Source organism: Chelonoidis abingdonii, chromosome 3, assembly GCF_003597395.2.
Source record: "Chelonoidis abingdonii isolate Lonesome George chromosome 3, CheloAbing_2.0, whole genome shotgun sequence".
In the NCBI taxonomy this organism is placed as follows: Eukaryota; Metazoa; Chordata; order Testudines; family Testudinidae; genus Chelonoidis; species Chelonoidis abingdonii.
Genome location: NC_133771.1, coordinates 139,714,363 through 139,739,852, shown reverse-complemented (window position 1 = coordinate 139,739,852; position 25,490 = coordinate 139,714,363). Strand labels below are relative to the sequence as shown.

General features: G+C 43.0%; 1 protein-coding gene across 3 annotated transcripts in view; it reads left to right on the top strand.

Moving 5' to 3' along the window:
* The window catches only part of ARID4B (AT-rich interaction domain 4B), a 189,393-nt gene extending 168,983 nt beyond the window's left edge, over positions 1–20,410 (top strand). For all 3 annotated transcript variants that reach the window (XM_075064167.1, XM_075064164.1, XM_075064166.1), the window contains 4 exons: positions 7,078–7,191; positions 9,736–9,951; positions 12,787–12,933; positions 18,647–20,410. In XM_075064167.1, coding sequence (XP_074920268.1) covers positions 7,078–7,191; positions 9,736–9,951; positions 12,787–12,933; positions 18,647–18,777 — 608 coding nt within the window. In that variant the 3' untranslated portion in view covers positions 18,778–20,410. The remainder of the gene's footprint in view (positions 1–7,077; positions 7,192–9,735; positions 9,952–12,786; positions 12,934–18,646) is intronic.
* Positions 20,411–25,490: the final 5,080 nt, after the last annotated feature.

The following is a 25,490-nucleotide window of genomic DNA, read 5'->3' as shown; positions in this document are numbered from 1 at the left end:
CTGTAGCACACCCCAAGCACTATCTCAGGGGAAGCTCTAGTAGCTTTTTTACCCAGCGTGATTTTTACCCAGACAGACTCCGTCTTATCTATTCCATCACTTCTTATTTCATTACAGTTCACCCCATCATTGATGTACAAGGCTACTCCACCACCTTTGCCTTTCTTCCTGTCTTTTCTAAACAGCACATAGCCTTCAATACCCGTACTCCAGTCATGAGTACTATTCCACCAGGTTTCTGTTATCCCTATAATATCCGGTTTCACTTCCTGCACCAGTAGCTCCAGTTCTTCCATCTTGTTCCCTAGGCTCCTCGCATTAGTGTACAGACATTTTAATTTTTGACGTTTGTCGTCAGTGACATTCTTTCCCCCGTCGTGCACAGACCTTCTACCACCAGCATCACCCGTTAGGCTAGTTTCAACTCCGCTTTTCCTCCTCGGGTCAATTCTTTGGTCCACAAGGGTATCCCCTCCCCCTGGAGTGGCGCCCTTATGGCACCGGATATATGCTCCTGCCGACCTAGCGCCCCCTCAGTTCCTTCTTAGCACCCGTGATGGTCGTTGGAACTGTGGAGCGTGGCATAGCTGATCTCCACTTCCCTAGCTGTTTGCTCATTTATAGCTGTAAATAGTTGTTATAGTGTAGTTGTTAGTAGTTTCTAGTTGTAGTTAATAGTAGTTTTTGCAGTTAGTGTATATAGTAATTGGAGGTAAGGGGTTTCTCCCCTTCCCTCCTTTCCAGTATCGGGCCCATGCCTGGGTCTCCAGGCTTCGAACCCTGCTCAGCCTGCCTCAAGCCGATGCCTACGGGAGACCCCCACGACTCCTGTCTGAAGTGGCTGGGGGAATCCCATCAATCAGATAAGTGCCGCATTTGTAAGGCATTCAAGCCTTGGAGCGGGACTTTTGTTTGAAGCAGCTCCTCATGGAAGCGGCACTTAGCCCGATGCTCTCTGCCCCATGCAGAGACCCAGCGCCGTCAGTCTGAAGTGTGCCTCTAGCACCGGATCGACTTGACATCAGCAAAGACCCCCGACACTGGACGTCTCCGGCACCATTACCAGTGCAGCACCGCTCACTGTCTCCGCGAGCCAGGAAGCAGCACAAGCAACCTTCCGCTCCTGTACAGTTGCCGGCACTGCCTGTGACCCCCTTGGAGCAGCGACCCGTGCCGGACCACCCCGCCAAGGGTCCATCTCCGGCACCATCAATTCCAGCGCTGTAAGCGCCGTTGAGTCCAGTGCACATAAGCTCCCTGGTGCACACCGTGGTTCAAGCTTGGCCTATCTTCCACCCCAGAGACTTTCTCCACTGCTTGCGACCTGATTGCACTCACTGAGCCAGGACCATCACGGTCCTGATCCAGGCGCTGGTCTCCTCCATGGCACCACTCGCAGTCCTGGCACTGATCACCATCTCAGCGCCAGTTATACTTGCAGCACCGCTCCGCCTCAAGAAGATCTCCTTCCCGATATGGTCGGTACCAGTCCAGCTCCCGGTACCGATCCCGGCGCCGCTCCACCCGTAGATCTTCATCGAGGTCCAGATCTACCTCCCGGCACCAATACGACCGTCGATCCTGGTCCAGATCATGGTACCGCTCGAGTCCATGGCCCCGATCTCCATTCCTGTGACGCAGGCCAACAATGCATAACAGTGCAATCCAGCATGAGCAATCTGCTCCACCTTGGCCTTCCCGCCCCAACTCGAGGTCGTCCCAAACGGAAAGTGGCTACCACGTCCATGACCAAGACACGGATGGCACTAGCCAATGGCACAACGAGGAGCAGGGACCCACACAATGGTCCTTTTGGACCCCTTGGGCATACCATCAGGCCCAAGGTGTCCCATCGGGAGCTTCTTGTTCCGCCCACTCAGAACCTCGGGTCCCAGAGGCCATTGTCAGTCGCCCCTCCCTTCCCCCCCGTCTCGGAGGCGATGGCCCTGCCCTCAGCTCAGGCCCATGCTCCTAGCATGGAGGACCTAGGGCAGCCGGACACCCTGCCTCCTCCCCCCAGCAGGACTTGCCCCAGGACCCATTAGTCCCAGGCATATCCTCCTCATCCTCCCCTGACGAGGCGGTGGCAGGCACGTACTCCTCTGGCCCATCACCTGTAGACCTCCATGCACTCCAAGACTTGCTTCATAGATGGCAGAAAACATGAACCTCGAGGTGGAGGAGGTCGAGGATCTGGTGGTGGACGTTTTCTCTGCCAATGCCCCCACACGTATAGCCTTGCCGTTCATCCGGACCATCCAGGCTAATGCCAATACAATCTGGCAGTCTCCGGTGTCTGTTCCTCCCACTGCCAAGGGAGTGGAGAGGAAGTACTTGGTCCCCTCCAAAAACTATGAGTACTTGTACATTCACCCCCAACTGTACTCCCTCATTGTACAGTCCGTTAATGAGAGAGAAAGACGTGGTCAACAAGCTCACGCTCCTAAATCCAAGGACGCTAGACACCTGGATTTATTCGGGCACACGATCTATTCAACTGGTGTCCTACAACTCAGAGTGGCTAAGCAGCAGGCTCTCTTGAGCCGTTATAATTATAATACCTGGAACTCAATGGGGAAGTTCAAAGAGCTAGTTCCTCAGGAATCCAGGGAGGAGTTCGGGGCCTTGCTAGAGAGGGACAAGAAAGTAGCCAGGACATCCTTCCAGGCTTCGATAGATGCGGCAGACTCGGCGGCTAGGACTCTAGCCTCGAGCGTAGCTATGCGCCTTATCTCGTGGCTGCAGGTGTCCAGTCTTCTACTGGAGCTGCAACAAACAATTCAGGACCTGCCCTTTGTTGGCCAGGGGTTATTTTCAGACAAAACTGACTCCAGACTCCAGAGTCTGAAGGATAACCGGGCCATCATGCTGTCATTGGTCATGCATACCCCGGTGACGCAACGTAGGGTCTTCCAACCCCAACCGCAGTGCACCTACCCTAACCCCCAGCCGAGACAACTTTTCTAGAAGACAAGGCCGCGGTGGTAGGAGGAGGCAATCTGGTCCTCAGACAGGCCAGAACCAGGGCCTCTCCAAACCATCGGCGGGGCCCAAACAAAACTTTTGAAGGTGCGCCCGAGGGTGGAGCACCAGTCTCGTTACAGGATCCTTCCCCACCTTTCACCAACCGCCTCTCCTATTTCCTCCCTGTGTGGTCCCGCATAACGTCAGACCTCTGGATCCTACTCACAGTGGAAAGTGGATATCAACTTCAATTTGCTTTGTCCCGCCCTTCCTACCCTTCCTCCCCGTCCCTCTTCAAGGACTCCTCTCACGAGCAACTCCTTCTACAGGAGGTGCAGACGCTCCTAACTATCGGCGCTATGGAGGAGGTTCCAAGGGATCTGAGGGGCAGGAGGTTTTACTCCTGCTACTTCCTAATTCCCAAGGCAAAGCAGGGGGTGGGCCTACGGCCCATTCTGGACTTGCACGGACTCAACAAATTTATGGTAAAGTTGAAGTTCTGCATAGTTTCCCTGGGGACCATTATCCCTTCCCTGGATCCTGGAGATTGGTACGCTGCCCTTGACACGAGGGACGCATACTTCCACATAGCGATCTACCCGCCTCACAGGTGCTTCCTTTGCTTTGTGGTCAGTCAACGACACTTCCAGTTTACTGTCCTCCCCTTCGGCCTATCCACCGCACCAAGAGTGTTTTTGAAGTATATGGCTGTCTTAGCTGCCTTGCTTCGTCTACATCGGATCCAAGTGTTTCCGTACCTCGACGTACTCGAAAGACTATTCGGGGTCGATCCGAGCTCCAGGTGCAATCCCATGTTCAGTTCACCATGAACTTGTTCAGACAGCTGAGTCTGCTGCTCAGTGTCAAAAAGTCCACTTTGCAGCCGACCCAAAGAATAGACTTCATCGGAGCAGTCTTGGATTCAAATGTTGCGCAGGCGTGCCTACCACATGCCCTCTTCCAGTCCATGGCGAGCATTATGCATGGCCTCCGAAGCTTCCCGACCTCAACAGCACGCACATACCTCGGTCTACTGGGACACATGACGTCTTGCACCTTTGTGACCAGACATGCTAGATTACGCCTCCATCCACTTCAGGCCTGGCTCTCATCAGTCTACCATCCAGGCTGAGACAATCTAGACACGGTGCTCATGGTACCGACGGAAGTCTTAACCTCCCTGGCTTGGTGGCTGAACCCCAACTTCGTATGTGGGAGGATGCCATTGCATGCCCCACATCCCTCCCTAGTCCTAATCACGGATGCATCATCTCTGGGCTGGGGTGCTCACCTTGCAGATCTTCGCACACGGGGCCTTTGGTCCACACAAGAAGTAACCCTGCACATCAACATACGGGAACTGAAAGCAGTACGCCTGGCGTGTCATGTGTTCTGCAAACACTTCAGGGCCATTGTGTCGCAGTCTTGACAGACAACGCAACGGCCATGTTTTACATCAACAGGCAAGAGGGAGCACAATTGTCTCCCCTCTGTCAGGAAGCCATTCGCCTGTGGGAATTCTGCAGAGCCCACTCGATTGACCTGGTGGCGTCGTTTCTCCCGGGAGTCCAAAACACCTTTGTAGATTGCCTCAGCAGGTCCTTCCTGGCTCACGAGTGGTCGATTCGGCTGGACATTATCCATTCTGTTTTCCAGAAGTGAGGGTTTCCCCACATAGACCTTTTCGCCTCTTGCAAAAATCGGAAGTGCCAGGTGTTCTGCTCTCTCCAGGGGTGCTCCTCGGGCTCCCTATCGGATGCCTTCCTGATGCCGTGGAAAGACCATCTGCTCTAGGCCTTTCCTCCATTCCCACTGGTCCACAAGGTCCTTCTCAAATTGGAAAGAGACAAGGCCCGCTTAATCTTGATCACCCAGGCAACATTGGTACACCACTCTCCTCGATCTATCGGTGACCACACCAATTCCACTCCCATTGTGGCCGGACCTGATCACTCAGGAGCACGGCCGACTGCGTCATCCAGACCTGCAACCCCTCCATCTCACAGCATGGATGCTGCATGGCTAACTCAATCTGAGTTGCATTGTTCCCGCTCAGTGCAGCACGTACTCTTGGGTAGTAGAAAGCCCTCTACTAGGTCCAGATATCTGGCCGAGTGGAAGCGTTTCTCCTGCTGGTGTGCCCTGAGCAATACTGCCCCTCTGGAGGTCCCAGTACCTACCATCCTAGATTATCTCTTGTCCTTGAAACAGCAAGACCTAGCAGTTTCATCCATTAGAGTACACCTAGCAGCAATTTCAGCCTTCCACCTGGGCGAAAACGGGTGCTCAGTTTTCTCCAATCCCATGCTCAGCAGGTTCCTCAAGGGATTGGAATGTCTGTACCCACAAATTCAGCATCTGACCCCTACATGGGACCTCAGCCTGGTCCTATCCAGGCTTATGAGTTCCCCGTTCACCTTACTGCCCACTCTACTAGGGCTCAAGCTTTGTCCTCTGGCTTCCTGGCTCATGTGCCCATACAGGAGATCTGTAGGCCAGGAACTTGGTCATCAGTACATACCTTCGCTTCCCACTATGCAATAGTGGAGCAGTCCAGGGGTGATGCAGCATTTGGTTCAGCAGTCCTTCACTCCGCGACATCTCACTCCGACCCCACCACCTAGGTAAGGCTTGGGAGTCACTCAGTTGGAATCGATATGAGCAAGCACTCGAAGAAGAAAAGATAGTTACTCACCTTTGTAACTGTTGTTCTTCGAGATGTGGTGTTCATATCCATTCCAAACCCGCCCTCCTTCCCCTCTTTCGGAGTAGCCAGGAAGAAGAAACTGAGGGGGCGCTGGGTTGCCAGGGGCATATATCTGGCACCATAAGGGCGCCACTCCAGTGGGCACCTCAGTCGACCCACCGAGTGTTGCTAGGGTAAAAACCTTCCGACAATCATGCATGCAGAAGGACGCACAGCTAATTGGAATGGATATGAGCAACACATCTTGAAGAACAACAGTTACGAAGGTGAGTAACCGTCTTTTTCTTAATTTTAAAATGATTTTGCTACAGGAGCCCATGGTATCTGTAAATCAGGCAGTTTCTGAGTCTTTACAGTTCCCGTTGGTTTTTTTTTTTTTAAACCAGATGTCCTAGAATCTATTTCAGTTTTCCCTTCCTCCTCTAGTTTTATTCCCTACGGCCATAAATACCAGTATTTTTCACTTTCACTTTTTAAATCTGAGAAGCAGAGAGGTGTGGGGAAAAGGCAAAATGAAAGGCTGTTGGTACTTCAGAATTGTCTGCTAGACTTCAAAACACTTTCATTTCCACAGAAAACCATTCAAGCAGGTTTAATGCATCATGGCTTTATTTTTTTTTCTTGAAATTAAGCTGTAACATGCTGTCCATGTCTCATTACACTGAGAAAGAGTTTCTAAGTGGTTTTGTTTTATTTATTTATTTATTTATTTTACTATAAAAGAAAAGAGAATGGTTGACATATGTTAATGGACTTTATTCATAGGATGGTGGGATCTTACTTTATTATGATATTGCTGGATGCTTCTGATTCACCAGCCAGAGGGATTCCTAAATTTTAGAGTTCATACTTACCCCATCTCATCTGAAAAAAAACAAAACAACCAAAAAAACCCCAACCTGATACTGTTGATTGGTGTCTTACATGTTCTATGAATGCACTCTGATAATATTGTTGGTACTGTTGGTTCTTTAAAATCTGTATTATTATCAAAGAGAAGTGGAGGTCTTTTCAGATTCTTTCACTTTTAATGAATCTTGATAAATTTGTCATCTGAACAAATGCCTGTTTAATTTGCAGTTCTTGAACACCAAAATGTCCATGTGTGTCAGGAAAAATTATATTGAATCATATGACCTATTAGTTACTTGCAAACATCTAACACATTTTCTCTTTTATTAGCAAACTTTGCTTCTCGCCCACCCCCAGTATCAGTTACTGTTGTTTACACATAAAATAATTAAATCCTGCTAATGGCAGCTGAGAAGAAAAGTCACGATTGTCTGTAAACTTAAATCTCAGAGGATCTGCCTGAGGCTTTAATATAGATAAATATGCCTTAACACCTAAAATACAAAGTTGTATAGTGTTTTCACCAAGAATTTAATGATTTGTTAAAATTGGAGTCTGTACAGGTCAAAAAAGACTTAAAGATGCTCAGGGAGGAGGCGGTTCCTCAAAAAAGCAGAAAAGAAGCCACAAAACATCAGTGGTGAACAACAAAAAGAAGAGCAAAACTAGTAAGTATAGCAACTTGGTGCAAAATGAAACCTAGACTTAGAGAACATCTTGTATTTGAATGACAAGTGAAGGAAGTGTTTCTATAAAGATAACATTTTAGAAAAATGTGCTAAGTAGAGAATTCATAATAAATGTTAAAATGATGAAGCTGTTTTCGCTGAGTGCAAGAGTATTTAAAATTTCTTGCTATGCTGTTTCTCAGACTGATCCTATAAGGTGCTCAAAGCCTTCAGCTCCCATTGAATTCAGTGGGACTTGCAAGCACGTGGCACTTTACAGGGCCTGTTTTTGTCAAAGAGGGAAGGAAAGAAAATATTTTGGGGTATAGAAATATATACATTTTAAGGAGGGGAATAGGAACACTATGCAAAGTGAACTAACATACTATGCAAGATCAGTTTTCACACAATTTCACATAATTTAGAGGTGCTTTTATTATTTGCACTGTACCACCAGTGTAATTACACAGGACCTGTATTCATCCACCTAAACTATTTGCTGCATATTGGAACACTTCACAAGTACATCTGACTTTTAAAGTAAACCAAATAAAAAATGAAGAGGCAACATCAGGATGTCCTCATAAGTAGATGTTAATTAATGAATATATAGATCATTTTCCTGCCTGCACTATGAAACTAGACATTTGCTCTGCATTATCCTCTAAATGAGGCTACATCTTTACTGAATGTGCTCTAAAATATTTAGTTTGTGATGTTGGCTGAACAATTCTGAGGTGAAATTCACTCTTCCCTACACAAGTCCCAAGTAGACAGTTTTTGTGCAAGACTTTCAGCGGGAGAAGTTTGACTTTTATTTTTTCACACATACCCTACTACCTACCCATTTACTTACCTTAAGGGCAGGTCATGTGTAACCTTAGATTTATATGTTCCCCCTTAGTAATTTAAAAAAAACAAATAAAGCCAAACTGAATCCTTTACGGTTTGAGCCTGAAGAGCAGTTACAGATAATTTAATTTAGTGGAGGACTGTGAATGACTCAGTAAGTGATAAAATTAAAAACTTTATTTAATATAAAATATTTAAGCAAACAGGCATTACAGTGGGGTGTGCAAACTATGGCCCGCGAGCCGGATCTGGACCGTCAGGGCTTTGGATCCAGCCCACAGGATTCCCACCCCTGTGGCACCACTCCCAGAAGCAGCCGGCACCATGTCCCTGTGGCCCCAGGGGAAGGGGAGCAGAGGGCTCCGTGTGCTGCCTCGCCTGCAGGCACCACCCCACACAGCTACCATTGTCCGGGAATGGGGAGCCGCGGCCAATGGGAGCTTCAGAGACGGTACCCACAGGCGAGGGCAGCACACGGAGCCCTCTGTTCCCCCTCCCCTAGGAGCTGCAGGGACAGGGTGCTGGCTGCTTCTGGAAGCGGCATGGAGCCAGGGCAGGCAGGGAGCCTGCCCTGGCCCTGGTGTGTGCCGCTGCCACCTTGGAGCTGCTCCAGGTAAGCGGCACCAGGCCGGAGCCAAACTCCTCCTGTACCCCACACTCTCTGCCCTGAGCCCCCTGCCTGCAGTCTGCCAGCATGCCAATCCACTGCTGCACCTCGCACCCCAGCCCCCTGCCCTAAGCCCCAACCCAACCCCCTGCCCTGAGCCCCCTTCTGTACTCCGCATCCCCTCCTGCACCCCAACCCACTTCACTGAGTCTCCTCATACACTCTCTCCCTACCTCTTGCCCTGAGCCCCTTCCTGCACACTGCACCCACTCTCCCTGCACCCCAAACCCCTGCCCCAACCCTACATTCAGGGCCCTGCATGCAATTTGCCCCCCAGATGTGGCCCTCGGGCCAAAAAGTTTGCCCACCCCTGCATTACAAGATAATCTATACTGCATTTATACTGACATTCAAAGAGGAAACGATGCATTATGGGGTGCACAATACCTAAATGACAAGAATGGGCATAATCCTTTCTCTAACGGTACCTTGGTGGTAGATGGATGTACCTAATCTAAAATTAGTGTGCTACCCTTTTTATAATCATTTATAATAATGTTTGTTAATTAATTAACATTAAATTTACTTTTTTACCATAATTAATTAATTAATATCTGCATAAATGTCATAGCAGTATCTATTAATATAAATAGCATTTTCCAAAACATTAACACTATTTAAAACACTTGTAGAAACCAGCTAGGACCAAACATATTTACAATATGACTTGGGGTTGTGTCCTAACTTACCTTCAGCTTGCTTCCAAATTGTCTTGATTAATTTTATTCATATTTTACCAGGCCTCGCTTGACAATTTTCAAACCTAGATTTTTGGGCCTACTTACAAATCAGTATTTCTATATAAAAATAAGCAAGCACCATCTCTATAGACAACACACAATGGGTTGCAATTCAGATCCTACTGCCCACTCGGTACCTCCCTCTCTTCACCGGGGATGCATTTTACCTTTTCTATATTGAAAAAGAGGTATAACCCCTTTTCTGATATTTGGAACCAGCACTTGAGGAGTTAGTGGTTTGATTAATAAAATAAACCTATATTGTGTATTTTTTTGTTTCTTCAGCAAACAGCAGTGATAGTGAAGAACTTTCTGCTGGTGAAAGTATGACCAAGTCTCAGCCAGCAAAATCAGTTTCCACTGGAATGAAGTCTCACCATACCAAATCACCTGCAAGAACACAATCTCCAGGAAAATGTGGGAAAAACGGAGAGAAGGAATCTGATCTCAAGGAACAGAATAATCGTTTGCCTAAAGTTTATAAATGGAGTTTTCAAATATGTAAGTGCCTTTTTTGAAACTAGATCTAGTTTGTTCCTGTAGTAAGAAATAGTAAATAAAATACTAAAGTATTTTCTTTCAGAATTACTTTCAGTCCTAACGTTACTGAAAGAGTTATCTTTCTCTAAGATTAACTTTTAATCCTGTGAACTTCCTTATATACCACTTATTTTTTTACACATAGGGTTTAAAGTCATTCTTAGGTTTTTGGGCAAACTGCCCAGTACTGGTGTGAATTTCATACTTCTTATGTTTAAGCTGACTTGTGTATCTTCCCCCTCCCCCACCCCCTTTGATGATCACTCAGAAGTTTCCCAGATTTGGTAGTCAGTCAGGTTTCTTTGTGTTCCATTTTACCTTGGCAAAACTGGAACGAGAACAGATTTATATCCTGTTATAGCAATAAACTTCTCCATTTTGTTTATTGGTCAGCTGCTCTTGGATAACTTCGGTGTGTTGTGAGGCATGAAGTTGGAGTGAATGTGCTTTAATCCACATGAAAAATTCATCAATAGCTGATTAATGCAGACCCTGCAGTGCCTTACTGGTGCTAGAGAGTGACTTCATTTTAACTTTTTTTTTAAATAATCCTTTTTTTAGAAAACAATTTGGGAAGGAAGCAGTTAATGCAGTACTATCCTTCCACTGGAGAAAAAAGGAGGGCAACAGAAAATACATAGGGAAAGGCTTCAACACCTCTTCTTTAATGTAACAAACATATTTAAGACCCTTTTTCCCTCATTCTGTCCTCCATAAGTCCAGCTTCCCTTTCAGCAGTAGCTTGTAGCCCAACAGCCATTTTCAGCTCTGTTTCTATTGTAAACTCAGACTTTAGGTTTTTGTTGTAAAGTGAGAACTAGAAGTGGCTGTTGGGCTACAAGCTACTGCTGAAAGCGTAGCGGGGCTAAGGGGGATAGGAGAAGAGGGCAGCTTAAAATTGTGCTCACTCCTTTCTGACTTTTCTGCCAATCCCCCCCTCACCCCCCCTTATGTTCCTAAAAAATAGAACTGGGAAATGAGGAGCCTTTAAATCAACTTCCAATTCAGGTCCCTCAGGCTTCATGTCTTCAACTTTATAGAAGGGCACTGCCTTTCTGCACACCCTGAAGTAGCTGTCAAGACTTTCCTCTTCTTGGTGATAAGATCTCATTTGTATACCTTTATATGGCTTTTACATCCATTTCAAGGGCTCCACTGGTCAAGTTAGAATGTAACTTTGGACAATTCAGAGCCAGGTGTTGATTTTAAAAGTCCTGATAATTAAGTCTCGGTCTTAAAACCCTCCATGATCCTCTCCTCTCCCACAAGCATACATGAATAAAAAAGGAGCAGAGAATTCACCTACACACAGGTAATTCTTCACTTGCCATCTTAAGTCATTTTAAGGACCAGAGGATCTGACTCTAAACCCTTGGAGCCCAATCCTAAATCTGTGAGTACAGAGGATCTGACTCTAAACCCTGGAGCCCAATGCTAAATCTGTGAGTGAAGCTCCAGAGTAAAGGAAATTTGCTTGCTGAAATTGTGAAGAAATTGAGAGGACAGAATCCACACACCCATCTCAAAGCTTACAGCAAGATCCATTGCAACTTTGTGTGAGTATAGTGCCTAGCACAATGGGATCCCATTCTTGGTTGGTCCTTGGGCCCTACTGTAAGAAACATGATTAAAAATAAGTCCTTCATCACACCAGGGTCACATTCCACTTCTGCTGCTGATGGAAAATAGTAGACATAGCTTTCTGTTCTCTTTCAGAAGTTTGTAACTATGTGGTTCTGCGCTGTGCAGTCATGCCCCTGCTCTACCCAAACCCCACTCACCAGTCTGCTCAAATGAGATGTGCAGATTTCCCACACAGCTCCCATAAGGGTGCTTTTTTTATTCCCTTCTTCCCTACCCTCCTGCACAGGGTAAGATCTGTTCTTTTTTGCACCGCGGGTGGCACAAAGATATTGAATTTTAACCATAACTGGTCAGCTGTGTATTTTCCTGGCAGAGGAGAACTCTCAGTGAGAGTAAAACCATCAGAGCTGGTGCCTGTTCCTACTGATATCCCAACATAAAATGCCTGGGGAAGTAGAGGCATATCAGGAGTAGATAGGGAAGGAGGAAGAGCTCTGTTATGCTACACTGATCCTCAGTTATTGTATGGTCCCTCACTTAAAGCAGCCTCTAGTATGCTCTAATTCACACTGGAGCCAGCACAGACTGTAGTACAGAATCATGAAGCCATAACTGACTGGCTCCCTGATGACCATGCTGCTCTCTTTGACAGAGTTCTGCTTGTCGCAAGTTGAGACTCATGCCCACAGACTTTAATCTGTTTTTGACCTCATTTGTGCCCATCTAAGGATTCAGTTATTGATATTTAATATTGGAAAAATTCTTATTAATCTTCATAAGGATAAAACAATAAACCTTATTTGTTCCCCTGCCCCCTCAAAAATATTTGCCTGTCTGCCACTCGTGGTGTTTGAGGAGAAAATCTGTACTGACAGATCTTTGCGGTTTTGTAGCAATGTGGTTCCAAGATATTAGAGACATAAGATGGATGATATAATATCTTTTAGTGGACCAATTTCTGTTGGTGAAAGAGACAAGCTTTCAAGCTACACAGAGCTGAAGAAGAAAGTATATGACCTTACCCACCTTGTCTCTCTATGGTGATAGATGGCAACTAAAGTTGCTGTGGTTTTTAGCTGCTTTGTCCTCTAGATACTTTTCCGATACCCTACCCATAGAATCTGAACATCTCCCAAAAATTTACAACTAGAAAGTTTTATGGAAAGATCAGTTCTATATTAATAATTAACTAAGGTGTTATTTAACTCACAGCTGACCTGGAAAATCTGACAAGTGCAGAGCGCATAACAATCCTACAAGAAAAACTGCAAGAAATCAGGAAACACTACCTGTCCTTAAAATCTGAGGTAGCTTCCATTGACCGAAGAAGAAAGCGCTTGAAGAAAAAGGAACGGGAAAGTAAGTACTTGAGGTTAAATTCTGTCCTCTGTTAGAGCCATGCAGTGGGATTACCCATTGTAGCTGAAGAATTTGATCCTTAGATATCTGCCAAAAACTTCAAATGCATATACCTGTTAATTTCCAACAAGTTAAATTAAAAGTCCAAAAGAATGTTTTTCTTGGATTGATCTTTGTAACATGTGTAACATTTATGTTGCCATAAATGTTGGGTAACTCTTCATGAAAAATTGCTTTTCCAGCTTACCATACAAGTATGTTTATCATTTTAATAGATGCCAACAATAGAAACCATGATACGAGTTCCCTTTGTTTCACTACTAATGGAGCCTTTATTTTTTTTAAAGAATACTGTCAGGTTAAAAAATCATATATGTTTCGAAAAACAAATTTCCATCTTTGGCCCGACTCCAACAAAGCATTTAGGCAGGGGCTTAAATTTAACCACATAAATAGTCACATTGACTCGTGCTTAAAGTTAAACACTTGCTTACCTGCTTTACCAGAATGGACTTTTTTTAAACAATGACAGATTAGTTTGGGTTTTTTTTAATTTCAGTTTTAATTATCTAATGTACTTTTCACCATTTATACTGACTTTCTTACTGTTTTGCACCTTGTTCAGATAGTGAAAACCTAATAAAGTTCATCTGTTTCTATTTCCTATACTAGCACAGGATTGCTGTGTTTGTGTTATAAAAACTAGGGGAACTTTTATGTGCAAAGTGGTTTTCACTGGAATTCATGAAAACATTTCTATTTAATATTAGGTTTATATAATCATTTAAAATACAAAGCCTAAATGTTTGCACTTAAACTACCTGACAATGCCACATGACACTTTCTCGTGATTTCAGTGCAGCCATCTGAGAAGTATGGCAAATTCATGCAATGTCTTGGGCTGGTATTCACATTAATAACATTTGTAAAGCTGACAGCAAAATGTTTGTATAGATATCTAGAAATTCTTCAAAAATTCAAATAAAAATGATCCCACAAAAATACAATTCAGACATCCAACATTTTTAGTCAACAGCACTGCATATGAACATTACATTTTCAGAGAGATGTATTCTATTTTATTATCTAAGAGGATCTACATTTTTTGAAGAATTATAAAACTAACTTTTTCTAATAAATGATGCAAAATTCAATATTACTATCTTGATTTTCTTTACAAATAAGTATCATAATTTACTATAAAATCATTTATCAATTCCATGATAAATTATAAAATATTAGCTCTTCATTAGCCTCAGAGGCATTACTTAATGAATTACTTTTAAAGGAACACCATCTTAAGTCACACTTCTCTCTGAAAATGTTATACCTACTGTTGTTGTAAATAGTATCTATTATTACTGCTGAAAGATATTGGAGAGAAATAGTATTTTTCTCTGTTCTTCATTTGTTCACTTTGTATGTTTGACAGCACAATGAAGTCATAGAAATGTAAAGCTGGAAGCAACAGGGGTAGGTTATCTTGTCCATCCCCCAGCACTGAGGCAGGACTAAGTATACCTAGACCATCTCTGACAGGTGTTTGATTGACGTATTTTTAAAAATCTCCGGTGATGGAGATTATATAACCTCTGCTGGGAAGTTAATCCAGATCTTGATTATCTTTATAGAGACAAAGTTTTCCTAATATCTAACCTAAATGTCCCTTGCAGCAGATTATTTCTTGTTCTACCTTCAGTGGACATAGAGAACAATTGATTACAGTCCTCTTGGTACACCCGATAACATATCTGAAGACTTATCAGGTGCCTCCTCAAGTCTTCTTTTCTTAAGACTAAACATGCCCACTTATTTTAACCTTCCTGATAGCTCAGCTTTTCTAAACCTTTTATCATTTTTGTTGCTCCCCTCTCTCCAGTTTGCCCACACCTTTCTTAAACTGTAGCCTCCAAAACTGGACAGAGTACTCCAACTGAGGCCTCCCCAGTGCCAAGTAGAGTGGGACAATTGTCTCCTGTGTCTTACATGTGACTTTCCTCTTAATACACTCAAGAATGATATTAGCCTTTTTCACAGCTTCATCATGTTCTTAGCTCATGTTAAAATTTTGATCCACTATAACTCCCAGATCCTTTTCAGCAGTACTACTACCAGTAGCATAGCTGCAGGGAGGAGCAGGAGGTGCGGCTACTCCCCCTGCGCACATTCACCAAAAGTGGCACCTTTCTGCGCAGCCAGCACTGGACTCCGGACTCAGAGTCCGGAGCCGGGTTTTGCGTGCAGCCACCGGCTGGCTCTCGGCCCTGCACCGCCCCCCTGCATCCCCAGCCCGGCTAAGTCGCTCACTCTGGGGCTGCAGGCAGCGTCGCCTGGTTGCCGGGCTCCTCGGGGAGGAGGAGGAGGCTCCCACCCGCCCCCACCTGGCCAGCTCACTAAGCTGAGCCCCACTTTGCATATGCCACCCACGCAGGGGAGGGCTCTGCCAGGAGGGGAAGGGGCGGCAGCGCATTACCCCAGCGCAGCAGGGGAGGGGGCTGAGGAGCAGCAGGCTCGTGGAGGCAGCATGCTGCCGCTGCAAGTTGTTGAAGGTCTCACCCTGCAGCGTCTGCACGATCACCCCCTGCCTGCCTGCCTGCCCTGCTCCTCCTTGCCCTGCAGCCTCCGCCTAGTGGGGCTTCGACACTCAGCCACAACTGGGGCGGCTCAGGTCCCTGCAGCCCTCGCACACACCACACTCCCCACCCTGCATCGCAGCCTCCTTCCTGCTGCTGCCCGAGCACATTCCCCCAGCCTGTCCCCGCTGGAAACAACTCCTGCAGTGCTCGTTTCCAATCCGCGTGGGGCTGGTGGGGTGCAGGAAGGTCAGCGGAGAGGGGAGCTGGGCTGACTCTGTCCCCAGGCCACCTGGCCTGTATTAAGAGGCACCCTTTGGGGCCTCTATGTCCTGCACTGAGGTGGTGCATTAGGATACTGCTGCCCATCAAGCGTTTGACCAGCTCCAGCGCTTGGGGGGAGCCTGTCTCTGTCTGTGCTGATCAGTGCGGGATTTACCCTTGACTTCAATAGGGGAAGGGGCAGGATTTCACCTTTCCTGGTTTCTGAGCAGTGCCTGTGACTTGCCACACAACATCTTATGGTGCCAGGTCTCCCAACAATAACCTTTGTCCTCGATTTTTCATTAGGATATATCCTGGATGGCCTTGAAAAGCAAGTGATTCCCTTACTAGTGCTAATGCCAAGCACTCAAAAAATCATGAGGCAAGCCCCCAAATATCCTGAGATTGGCTTAAAAATCATGAGATTTTAAAATATAATACAATTGGGGTTCTTTTTATTTGCCTTCTGTTTTTTGAGCTTTTAGAGTTCCTATTTTCCAGCTTCGTCCCCCTCCCATGAGGGCTAGTATCTTGTATTTGTTGTTGTTAATGATAGCTGAGATTCTCACAGACTCTCAGGCCTCTACAAGGTGATGCTCTGAAAAGAATAGTAAATGTCGCTAGATCAGGGCTTAATTCGTAATGAAAGGTGCCAGGGCTCAAGCAATTTTTTTACTTTCATAACTGACACAGCAAGCCCAAAGATACCAGGGCTATGAGTGTCCAAGCCTACACGTGCTGGGACTCAGCCTTGGCAAACCCTTGCACAAATTAAGCACTGTCTCTGTGTGTGTGTGTAGTGTGTGCGTGTGTGTGTAGTGTGTGTGAACAGCTTAAATTGGTTAAAAACCCTAGCTTTCAGTACTCAGTGTTTCAAAAATGTTACACTGCCAACCTGTGTCATAGATATGTCTTTTGTTTTAAATAAAGCTACTTTAAGGGAAATTACTGCTTTGTCCAACCCCGAACTGCTACAAGATCTTTGCTCACCAATTCTCATAAAACTTTTATTTGTCATGCCTTTTTGGTGATTTTATGTCATGGAGTCCCCGGGAGATGCTCTGGAACTGCTCCCCACAAAGTCAGTCAAGACTCTGGGGAGCCTCCTCTCTCGGAGCAGACTGTCTTAAGGACAAGAAGCTTACACGGTTTCACCCTCTGAGTCTGACCTTGGAGCATTCAGGATCCTCTATCCCTCTGTGCACTTCCCACAGCTAGTCCGCCCAGACAGGGTCCTGGGGAAACCACAGGGTCCTGCACCCCCACTTTGCAGTCAGACATGACTCTTAGCCAGGCAGTAAAACAGAGGTTTATTAGATGACAGGAACATGGTCTAAAACAGAGCTTGTAGGTACAGGGAACAGGACCCCTCAGCCAGATCCATCCTAGGGTGGGCAGTGAGCCAGACACCCACGTCTGCCCTCACTCCACATCCCCAGCCAGCTCCAAACTGAAACCCCCTCCAGCCCCTCCTTCTCTGCTGAGTTCCCTTCCTGGGCCAGGAGGTCACCTGACCTTTTCATTCTCCCACACCTTTAGCATCTCCTTGCAGTGGGGAAGGGCCCCAGACATTAGTTGCCAGGAGACAGAGTGTCAGCCAGAAACCGAGGCACCCACACAGTATTCAGAGAAGACATTAAGAACAGTTCCACTTGGTCATACTTTAGTATTATGAGCTATTATAAATAAAGTGCATTTCATTGATTGATTTTAAAATGAAATTAGTAACTGGAAAAAATGGCCAGTATTTTTTTTTAAACCTGTGACAATTATAAACTACTGTATTGTCATTTACTTTCTAGAATCTAAAGTATAGCCAAGTATAATCTAAAGTTCTCCTGCAAAATGTCGGCTGTGCAAACGCTTCTGTGGCTGGATCATTCTGATGTTTTTATTTTAAGTAGAAAATAAATATGTATAACTAATTTAAAAGTATGTAATTAGTAATTTGATATGTCAGATGGTGCCTTTTTTTTATGTGTGCACTCCCCCTGATGTTAGAATCTGGCTACGCCGCTGACTATTGCCTAGCGAGTTATTCCCCATTTTGTAGTTATGCGTTTGATTTTTCCTTCCTAAGTATAGTACTTTGCATTTGTCATTACTGAATTTCATCTTATTGATTCAGATCAGTTCTCCAACTTCTCAAGGTCATTTTGAATTCTAATCCTGTCCTCCAAAGTGCTTGTAACGCCTCCCACCATGGTGTCATCTACAAATTTTATAAACACATTTCTCCACTCCACTATCCAAGTCATTAATGAAAATATTGAATAGTACCAGGCCCAGGAGCGAGACCCCGGAGGAACTCAACTAGATGTATCCTCACAGTGTAACAGTGAACCATTGATAACTACTCCCTGAATATGGTTTTTCAACCAGTTGTGTACCCACCTTATAGTAATAGTAATTTATACTAATGTAGTACTGTATAATGGACCATACAGTCAGTTTCCTTGTTTGTCTTGGTCTTTCACACAACAACAAGAAATTGTAAATAATTAATTATTAATTAAAAACTGTGTAGTAGTTGTTGGAGTCAGTGGATACTGACCTTTCTTGTATGACAGGGTTAGAACCTTTTGTTAATCCCACACTAATGGCATGTGACAAGAGCCACGAAATAAAATTAGCTTCGTATCTGTACTCCTCTTGTTATAACATGATGGTAAAAATCACAAAAATTGGCAGGGGCACTTGGGAGCAGGTTAAACTACTTTTAATTCTTTTTATTATTTTACTAGCTAGATTTTAAGTTCATGGTGTCCCTTTAATGTTTGTTATCTGCTTTGAGGTTGCTAACGTACATGCAAAGTATTTTTTTTAATTTTATTTTAGTACATTTATTTAAACCTTTTTGTTTTTCTTTGTCATAGGTGCCGCTATTGCATCATCTTCTTCTTCCTCACCTTCCTCCAGTTCCATTACAGCTGCAGTTATGTTAACTTTAGCAGAACCATCTATGTCAAGTTCATCACAAAATGGGATGTCAGTTGAGTGCAGGTGACAGCAGGACTTGCCAAAGCACTTTGCACTTAATGGCTGCTGAGGGCCACTTTTTTTTATACTGCACGGTGGCACAAAATTCAGACAAGCACTATTTTGTATTTAAAAATTGTTTCTTGACAAGCTAACTTTGCACTTAAGTGCACTTTTATGAAGAAAAAGTACAACAAACTGCTTTTCCTCAAGCAATAATTGTTTCCAACTTGTCTGGGAATTGTACGTCTAGTGACTCGAAGGCCTTCCACTGTGGCAAATGGAGAGGCTGTTCACTGCCTGTAGAGACAGTACAGTAAGCATACAGTTGCTGGATGGGCCTAATTGATGTGTTAAGGCTTACTGTACATGTATTCCCTGGTATTTTGTTAAAGCTGGAACATTTGATATTTTTCCATTTATTTATGACAAATATTGAACCTATTTTCATTTGTACAAACTAATTGTTTTTTAACTTCTGAGTCACCTCATAGTGGCTTTAATTGTATAAGTCAAGCACATGTATTAAATTCAAAACCTGCAGTTAGTAGGATGTTTGACATCAGTCCTGATAACCAAATATGAAGATTCTCTTTTAAAAAGACTGACTAATGTTTACAGGTTTGAATTAGGCTAATAGGTTACTATGGGTTGTAATAACCCATTAATTGGAATGGAACTACTGTACTTTGCCATTTTTCTATGAATCAGTATTTTTTTTAATTTTGATAAAATACATTATGACAAAAGGAAGAAAATGGCTATCAAACTGTATTAAATCTTAAACAATGTATAAAGATTGTATTTAGCCAGTTTAAAGTGTATATTTATTCATAATGGATTATAACAGTTATATTTTTGTGTTTTCTTGTAAATGTTTCATTTCCCTTTAAAGCAACAAATATTTCATTTGTAATGCTTATTTTATTACGAGCTGCAACAGAGAGGACTTCAAGAAGGAGAAAGCTGTGTTAATATAGTTTGTGGTTGCTGATATGAACACTCACAAAAGGATAGTTGTTTTTAATATAAATAGCTAGCTGAGTGTTAGACATAATTTTTTAAAAAAAAAATGCCTTGTACAAAATCCAAAACCAACTCAAAATTGTTTTCACACATATTGATTTTATGTTGTATGAATCCCAAGCTCTCTCCTGTTAATTATACATCTTTATAAGACATTTGTATATTGCGGAAGTGTTCATTCAAGCTATTTAATACCTGGCACTGTTAATACACAGTACTTTATTGTACAGATTGTTTTACTGTTTTAATTGTAGTTCTGTGTACTTCTTTTGGCTGGGGGAAAAAGGGGCTGGCATGTTTTTCTTTGTTTTTTGGCAATACAACATGTAATTTCAAAAGGTTTTGTTTGTAGATGCTAGAGTGTCAGAATCCTTTACATTCGACTTTTCTAAGAAAAGCGTTTTCAGTCTTCGTAGTGTGTGCTTACAGTAACTGATTTTATTGAAAATGGTTTCAAAGTATTCAGATTTGTACAAGACTGTAAAAATTTGTTGACAAACATTGAAGGAAAAGCTTATAGAAAAAAACTATAAAATATATATTAGGTTCTGCAGACAATGGAGAATTATGTAATATATTGTACAAATGTAAGCAAAGGCCTCTGAAATAAAATGCCATAGTTTGTGAATCCCTGATTTTGTTTCTAACAGTTTAATTAAGTAATTTTAGTGTGTTCATTTAAATGACACCAGACTGTAGAATCAATTTAGCTAATTGTATTGGTTGTGTTGTAATAAATAAATATATAAGGAATAATTTTGAGAAAAATATACTGGGCCAAATTCTCTTCTCAGTTTGGCCGAATTCATCCTATACAGAGCCATGCTACTGATTAATCTGGCAAATTGAGATAAATAAGGTAGCATCAGTATAATTAAAGACTGAATTAGATCCACTTTAATTCAGTTATTTTGAAAATGTGAAAGAAAAGATGCTGAAGGTATTTGCTGACCTCTGATATCTATTGGCCAAGTTCAGACGAGATGAAAGCAGAACCCAGTGAAATAACTGGAAATCCTCCTGCTTACCCAGGTCTGAATTTGATCCTGTGCATACAGACTTCACTCATCTGATTAAAATGCTTTTGCATGTGCAAACTGATATATTATCAATGAGACTTTGTTAAATAACAAATAATTAATATGCAGTTTAGCAAGACTTGACTATTTTAATTACTAGCATTCTGCCATCTGAGGCCGCGATCCTCCAAACACTTAGGCACATACTTAACTTTAGGACCATGAGAAATCCCATTGATTGAAATGACTTAACTGACTGGTCATAGTAGTAAAGTTAAGCATGGGCCTGTGTTTCTCCATCAGTAGATGTAACTTGCATTGGTTTCATTAGGAATTGCTCCTGTGGAACTGAGGGCAAAGTTCACCCACTGGACTATGCTTCTGCATCTGCTTCTTGGCCAAATAGCTTTTACTCTAATAAAACTCTTACTGGCTTTAGTGGAGGTCTGTCTCAGTAAGCAGGGCAGGATTCTATCCTTCCTGTATCTTTTTTGGTCTAATTATTCCATGTTATCTTCCTCCCTAATCCATTTTCCCCCAGAAATCTGATGTATCTATTTTTGGAGCTTTCTTGCTGATGGGAATTTTTTTTGCTTCTTGAAAATGAAGAGGAAAACTGGAGACCACACATTTTTCATTAAGGTGAATGATACTCTCATTAGCAGTAGAATATTATTGCAGGCAGCCATGCCATCTAATGCAGATATTATTCCTTTCTTTACTGTATTTATTTCTATGTAATTTAATGAACAATTTCAGTATTATAAATTGCTCTAGAGGTGTTAGAGTGAAGTTCCATTCTGAAAAGTGATTCTCTGTATATGATGCTCTGCAGCTCAGTATCTCAACTGATTCCAAGAAAAAAATGTTTTTACCTGTCAGGCCTTCAAATTTCCTAGATTCTTTGAATCATTTGAGCTTTTTCCTTCTCTCATATCACAAGTAATAAAAATTCTTCTTCAAGTGCTTCTCTATATACATTCCACTCTTGGTGAGTCTCATGCACCCCAAGAACTCGAAATTAGAATCTTTTTGCGAGCAGTATCTGTTGGGCCACCCTTGTGCCCTGTGTGTCCTTGCACCTTTCCCACCCCATCCACCCAGCCAAGAGCATAAAGGGAGTAATGGGCCAACTGACCTGCAGTTTCATCTTACTGCCTGTGGCTGAGAGACAGAGCTGGAAGTTGTGTCCTTGTCCTCCTCACATTTGTGATTCCAAAACAAAAATGTGAGTACACAGTTACCAGTTTGATGTAGTCTTGTACTTAGGTTAGGATTTGATCTGGGCATAGTTTTTCATCTGAAACTTGTTTTTTGCCAAAAAAAATTGCAGATTTGGATTGACCAAAACACTTCGTGAATTTGTATAGAATTTGGCAAATTATCAGGAAAAAAAATGGAGATGTCAAAATGATTGTTAGACTTTTTTTTTAAAACAAAATATTTTGATTTTTTGGGGATAGATTCCCAAACAGACTTAGAGTGCCAGTATAAAACTGAGGAGGAGGAGGAGCCCTGGTCTCATACAAATAGCCCATGGGTTAGGGTACTCAAATGCGAAGTAGGAGGCCCAGATTTGAATCCCCATTCTGGAGTAGGAATTGGAACTCAGCTGTCCCAGTCCCAGGTGAGTACTCAACAACCACGCTATAAGGTCACTCTCTCACTGTGACCGAAATAATGTTTAATTATTTAAACAAGTGGAACAGCTTCAACAGGAGAGGTTCCTCTTTGGCTTTGAGGTCTGTGCCTAAGTCCTCTTGAGACTCTAGCCTTCCATTTCCAAATTTCCTTTGCTTTTGCTAAATAATGCGCAAAATCAAAATCAAACATTCTGTCCAACCCAAAACATTTTTGTAACTTACTGATTTGCCAAATATTCCCCCCCAAAAAGTTTTTGGGTTTATCTTTAATTTTTTGGGGAATTGCCAGCAAATCAAATGTGTCAGTTTATTTTCTAGCCAGTGCCTGCCCCTCATGTAATTTACACATAGCTGAATTTGGTCCAGAAACTTCCATGAGAATCCTGGCTGCTGAAGAAGGGCAACATCATCTCCCTATTTGGAGACTCAGAAGAAGTAGGGAGCAGAATTTTCAATTCATCTCATTGCAAAAAGTGAATCCTTGAGTCTTGTTATAACCCAGCAGTTCATGGATGTGAGAAAATTGAACAGGCTGTTCAATCCTTCTCATATCTAAAGGAAAACCAACATTCTGTAGTAAGCCCCACCCATTTCCCCCCAAACACTAATGTAGCGAACTTTTCTGAGTTTCCTACAGTTCTGTATCCCAATATTTCCTTGAAAAGAAAGATTTCCTCTTCATAATATGATACAATGTGACATAGCACTATTGGCTATGCAAACAAGAACTGTTTATTCAAAATTGTATTACTATTGTGATAGCAAACCCATGGCATTTGGGCCCTTAATATTCCTGTGAAGAACTAGGGTCCTAATTTTTAAAAATGAGTAAATATATTGCCTCAGTTTCTGGGTGCACTGTTTGACACCTTAAAGGAGCTTGATTTTTGAAAACTGAACACCTCATTCTGAAAATCAAGCTCCTTTAAGGTGTCCCATCCTGACCACCCAAAACTACTAAACTTTTGAAATTGTAGGCTAAGAAGCAATTTTTTCTCTCCACTGCAGCCCTTTTCAACTGGTTTCCACAACACAAGAGCTGTTAAATCCAGCAGACTTAGTCCCTTGATGATTGCCCTTGCCTGTGGAAAACCTTGGGTTCCACATAGCTAGGCAGTTGAGGCTCCTAATCAAGCTCCTCTTGGCCTCTCTAGCATGGGCATGGCCAGGGCATCCCTGACAGCCGGCATGTCCCATTGGCAACTGGCACAAAAGACAGCATTTTCTGTTCTAACTCACAGCAAGGGTATGGAACAAAACTGACACCTGGATGGCCCCACAATCAGGAGACTATAAAGACACCTTAAGTCAACTTTGCATCACTGTAGCTCACTTAGGCTATAGCAGGGGTCTCCATAGGCTCTGACTCCCCTGCCCCCCACATCCTCGCTCCTCCACCTACCTCCCAGTGCTTCCCGATGCCAAACAACTGGTTGGCGGTGCTTAGGACTTTCCAGGAGGGAGGGGAAAGGAGCAGGGATGTGGCACGCTCAGGGGAAGAGGCAGGGCCAGATGAGGATTTGGGGAAGGGGTTGGAATAGTGGCAGGGAGGGGGATCATGAGTTGTATGCTATTCTGGCTTTTGACTATGAGTCTAATCCAACTCCCACTGAAGTCAATGACATTCTTTCCATTGATTTCAATGAGAGTTAGACAAGATTCTAAATTCCAGTTCCAGAATATAGTACTCATGAAGCAGCATAAGTGAAAACACTGCTAGACTGAAATTACAAGGTACATTTGCAGACCTGTGTGAAGGAGTCCACTCGCCACAGGAGCACCTCCTTGTGGGTACTTCACCCTTTTAGGCCTCTTGTAAGAATCCCTAATCCGGGACAGAACCACAGGGTTTACTCTCCTCCTGACCTCATCTCTAGCCAACTGCCTTTCCCTCTAGGGAGTGGTTGCAGACCACTACCCTGCAGCCTCCTTCCTGCTGTCACTTCCTAGCTTTATCGTCCTAGCCCAGGTTTTCCCCTGCTGGGCTTCATCTTCCATTATTTCTTATCAACCCCTGGCTTCCCTCCAGGTGCAACAAAGTTAATTGTCCCTTTCTGGCCCACATTTACCCACTCTGGGCTTGTGTGGGATGGACACCCCATCCCAAGCTGACAGAAATTTTTTTTAACTCATACAATTAACATATGAACGCTGCCAGCTAAGTGGCCAAAAATGAAATGACTCAAAATTAGCACTGACTTTTTGCATCACAGTTTTTAAAAAGTTAATACATTGACTTCTAATAGCATACTATATTATTAATTTTTGACTATACTTTTGTATCATTGTATGAAAAGATTTCAGTGATGCGGCTCTCAGGCCAATGTACTAGTCCTCATGTGGCCCTTGTGGGTGATTTGAGTTTGAGATCCCTGGGCTATAGTATATACATTGCATAATACATTTATACATTGCATAAGCTTCTAAGAACCATCTTTTCTTATCTATACTATATACACGCAGCTGTGACAGCTTATATTTTGTATATGTTTAGATGACTGTCAAAGTCATATACTATACTTAGGCTTGCCTGAATTTTATTTTTATTAAATAATGTTGATATTTATTTTTAAGCATTTTTTAGATTGTCAATTTAAATTTTCAATTTTGCAAAATTATGGTGGTGGAGACTAATGACAGTAGATGGTGAGATTCAAAAAGTTAAAGCTTTATAACTTTAAACACAATTTGTCAACAATATCATATTTGATCAAAATATACAAAATAAATATCCTTAGATCAAACTCAAATGAATTCTCAAGCAACATTTTTCTTACTTTGCTTATATGTAAATTTCAGTTGAAATACCTTTCATTGGTTTGTGTGTATGGCAAAATTGACATTTACCTATAAAATCTAATCCCTTTCAAGCCTAAATATAGCATATATAGCAAGTACAGAAAATGTAATATGTATTTGTGCAAAGGAAATGAAGTGTGTAAATGAATCCTGTGTGCCCTGTATGAGTGAATTTTTGTGTCATGGTAAGGATCTGATACAGAGTATATATGCTGGTACTGGAAGATTGAGAGACAAGGACTTGTACTTATTGA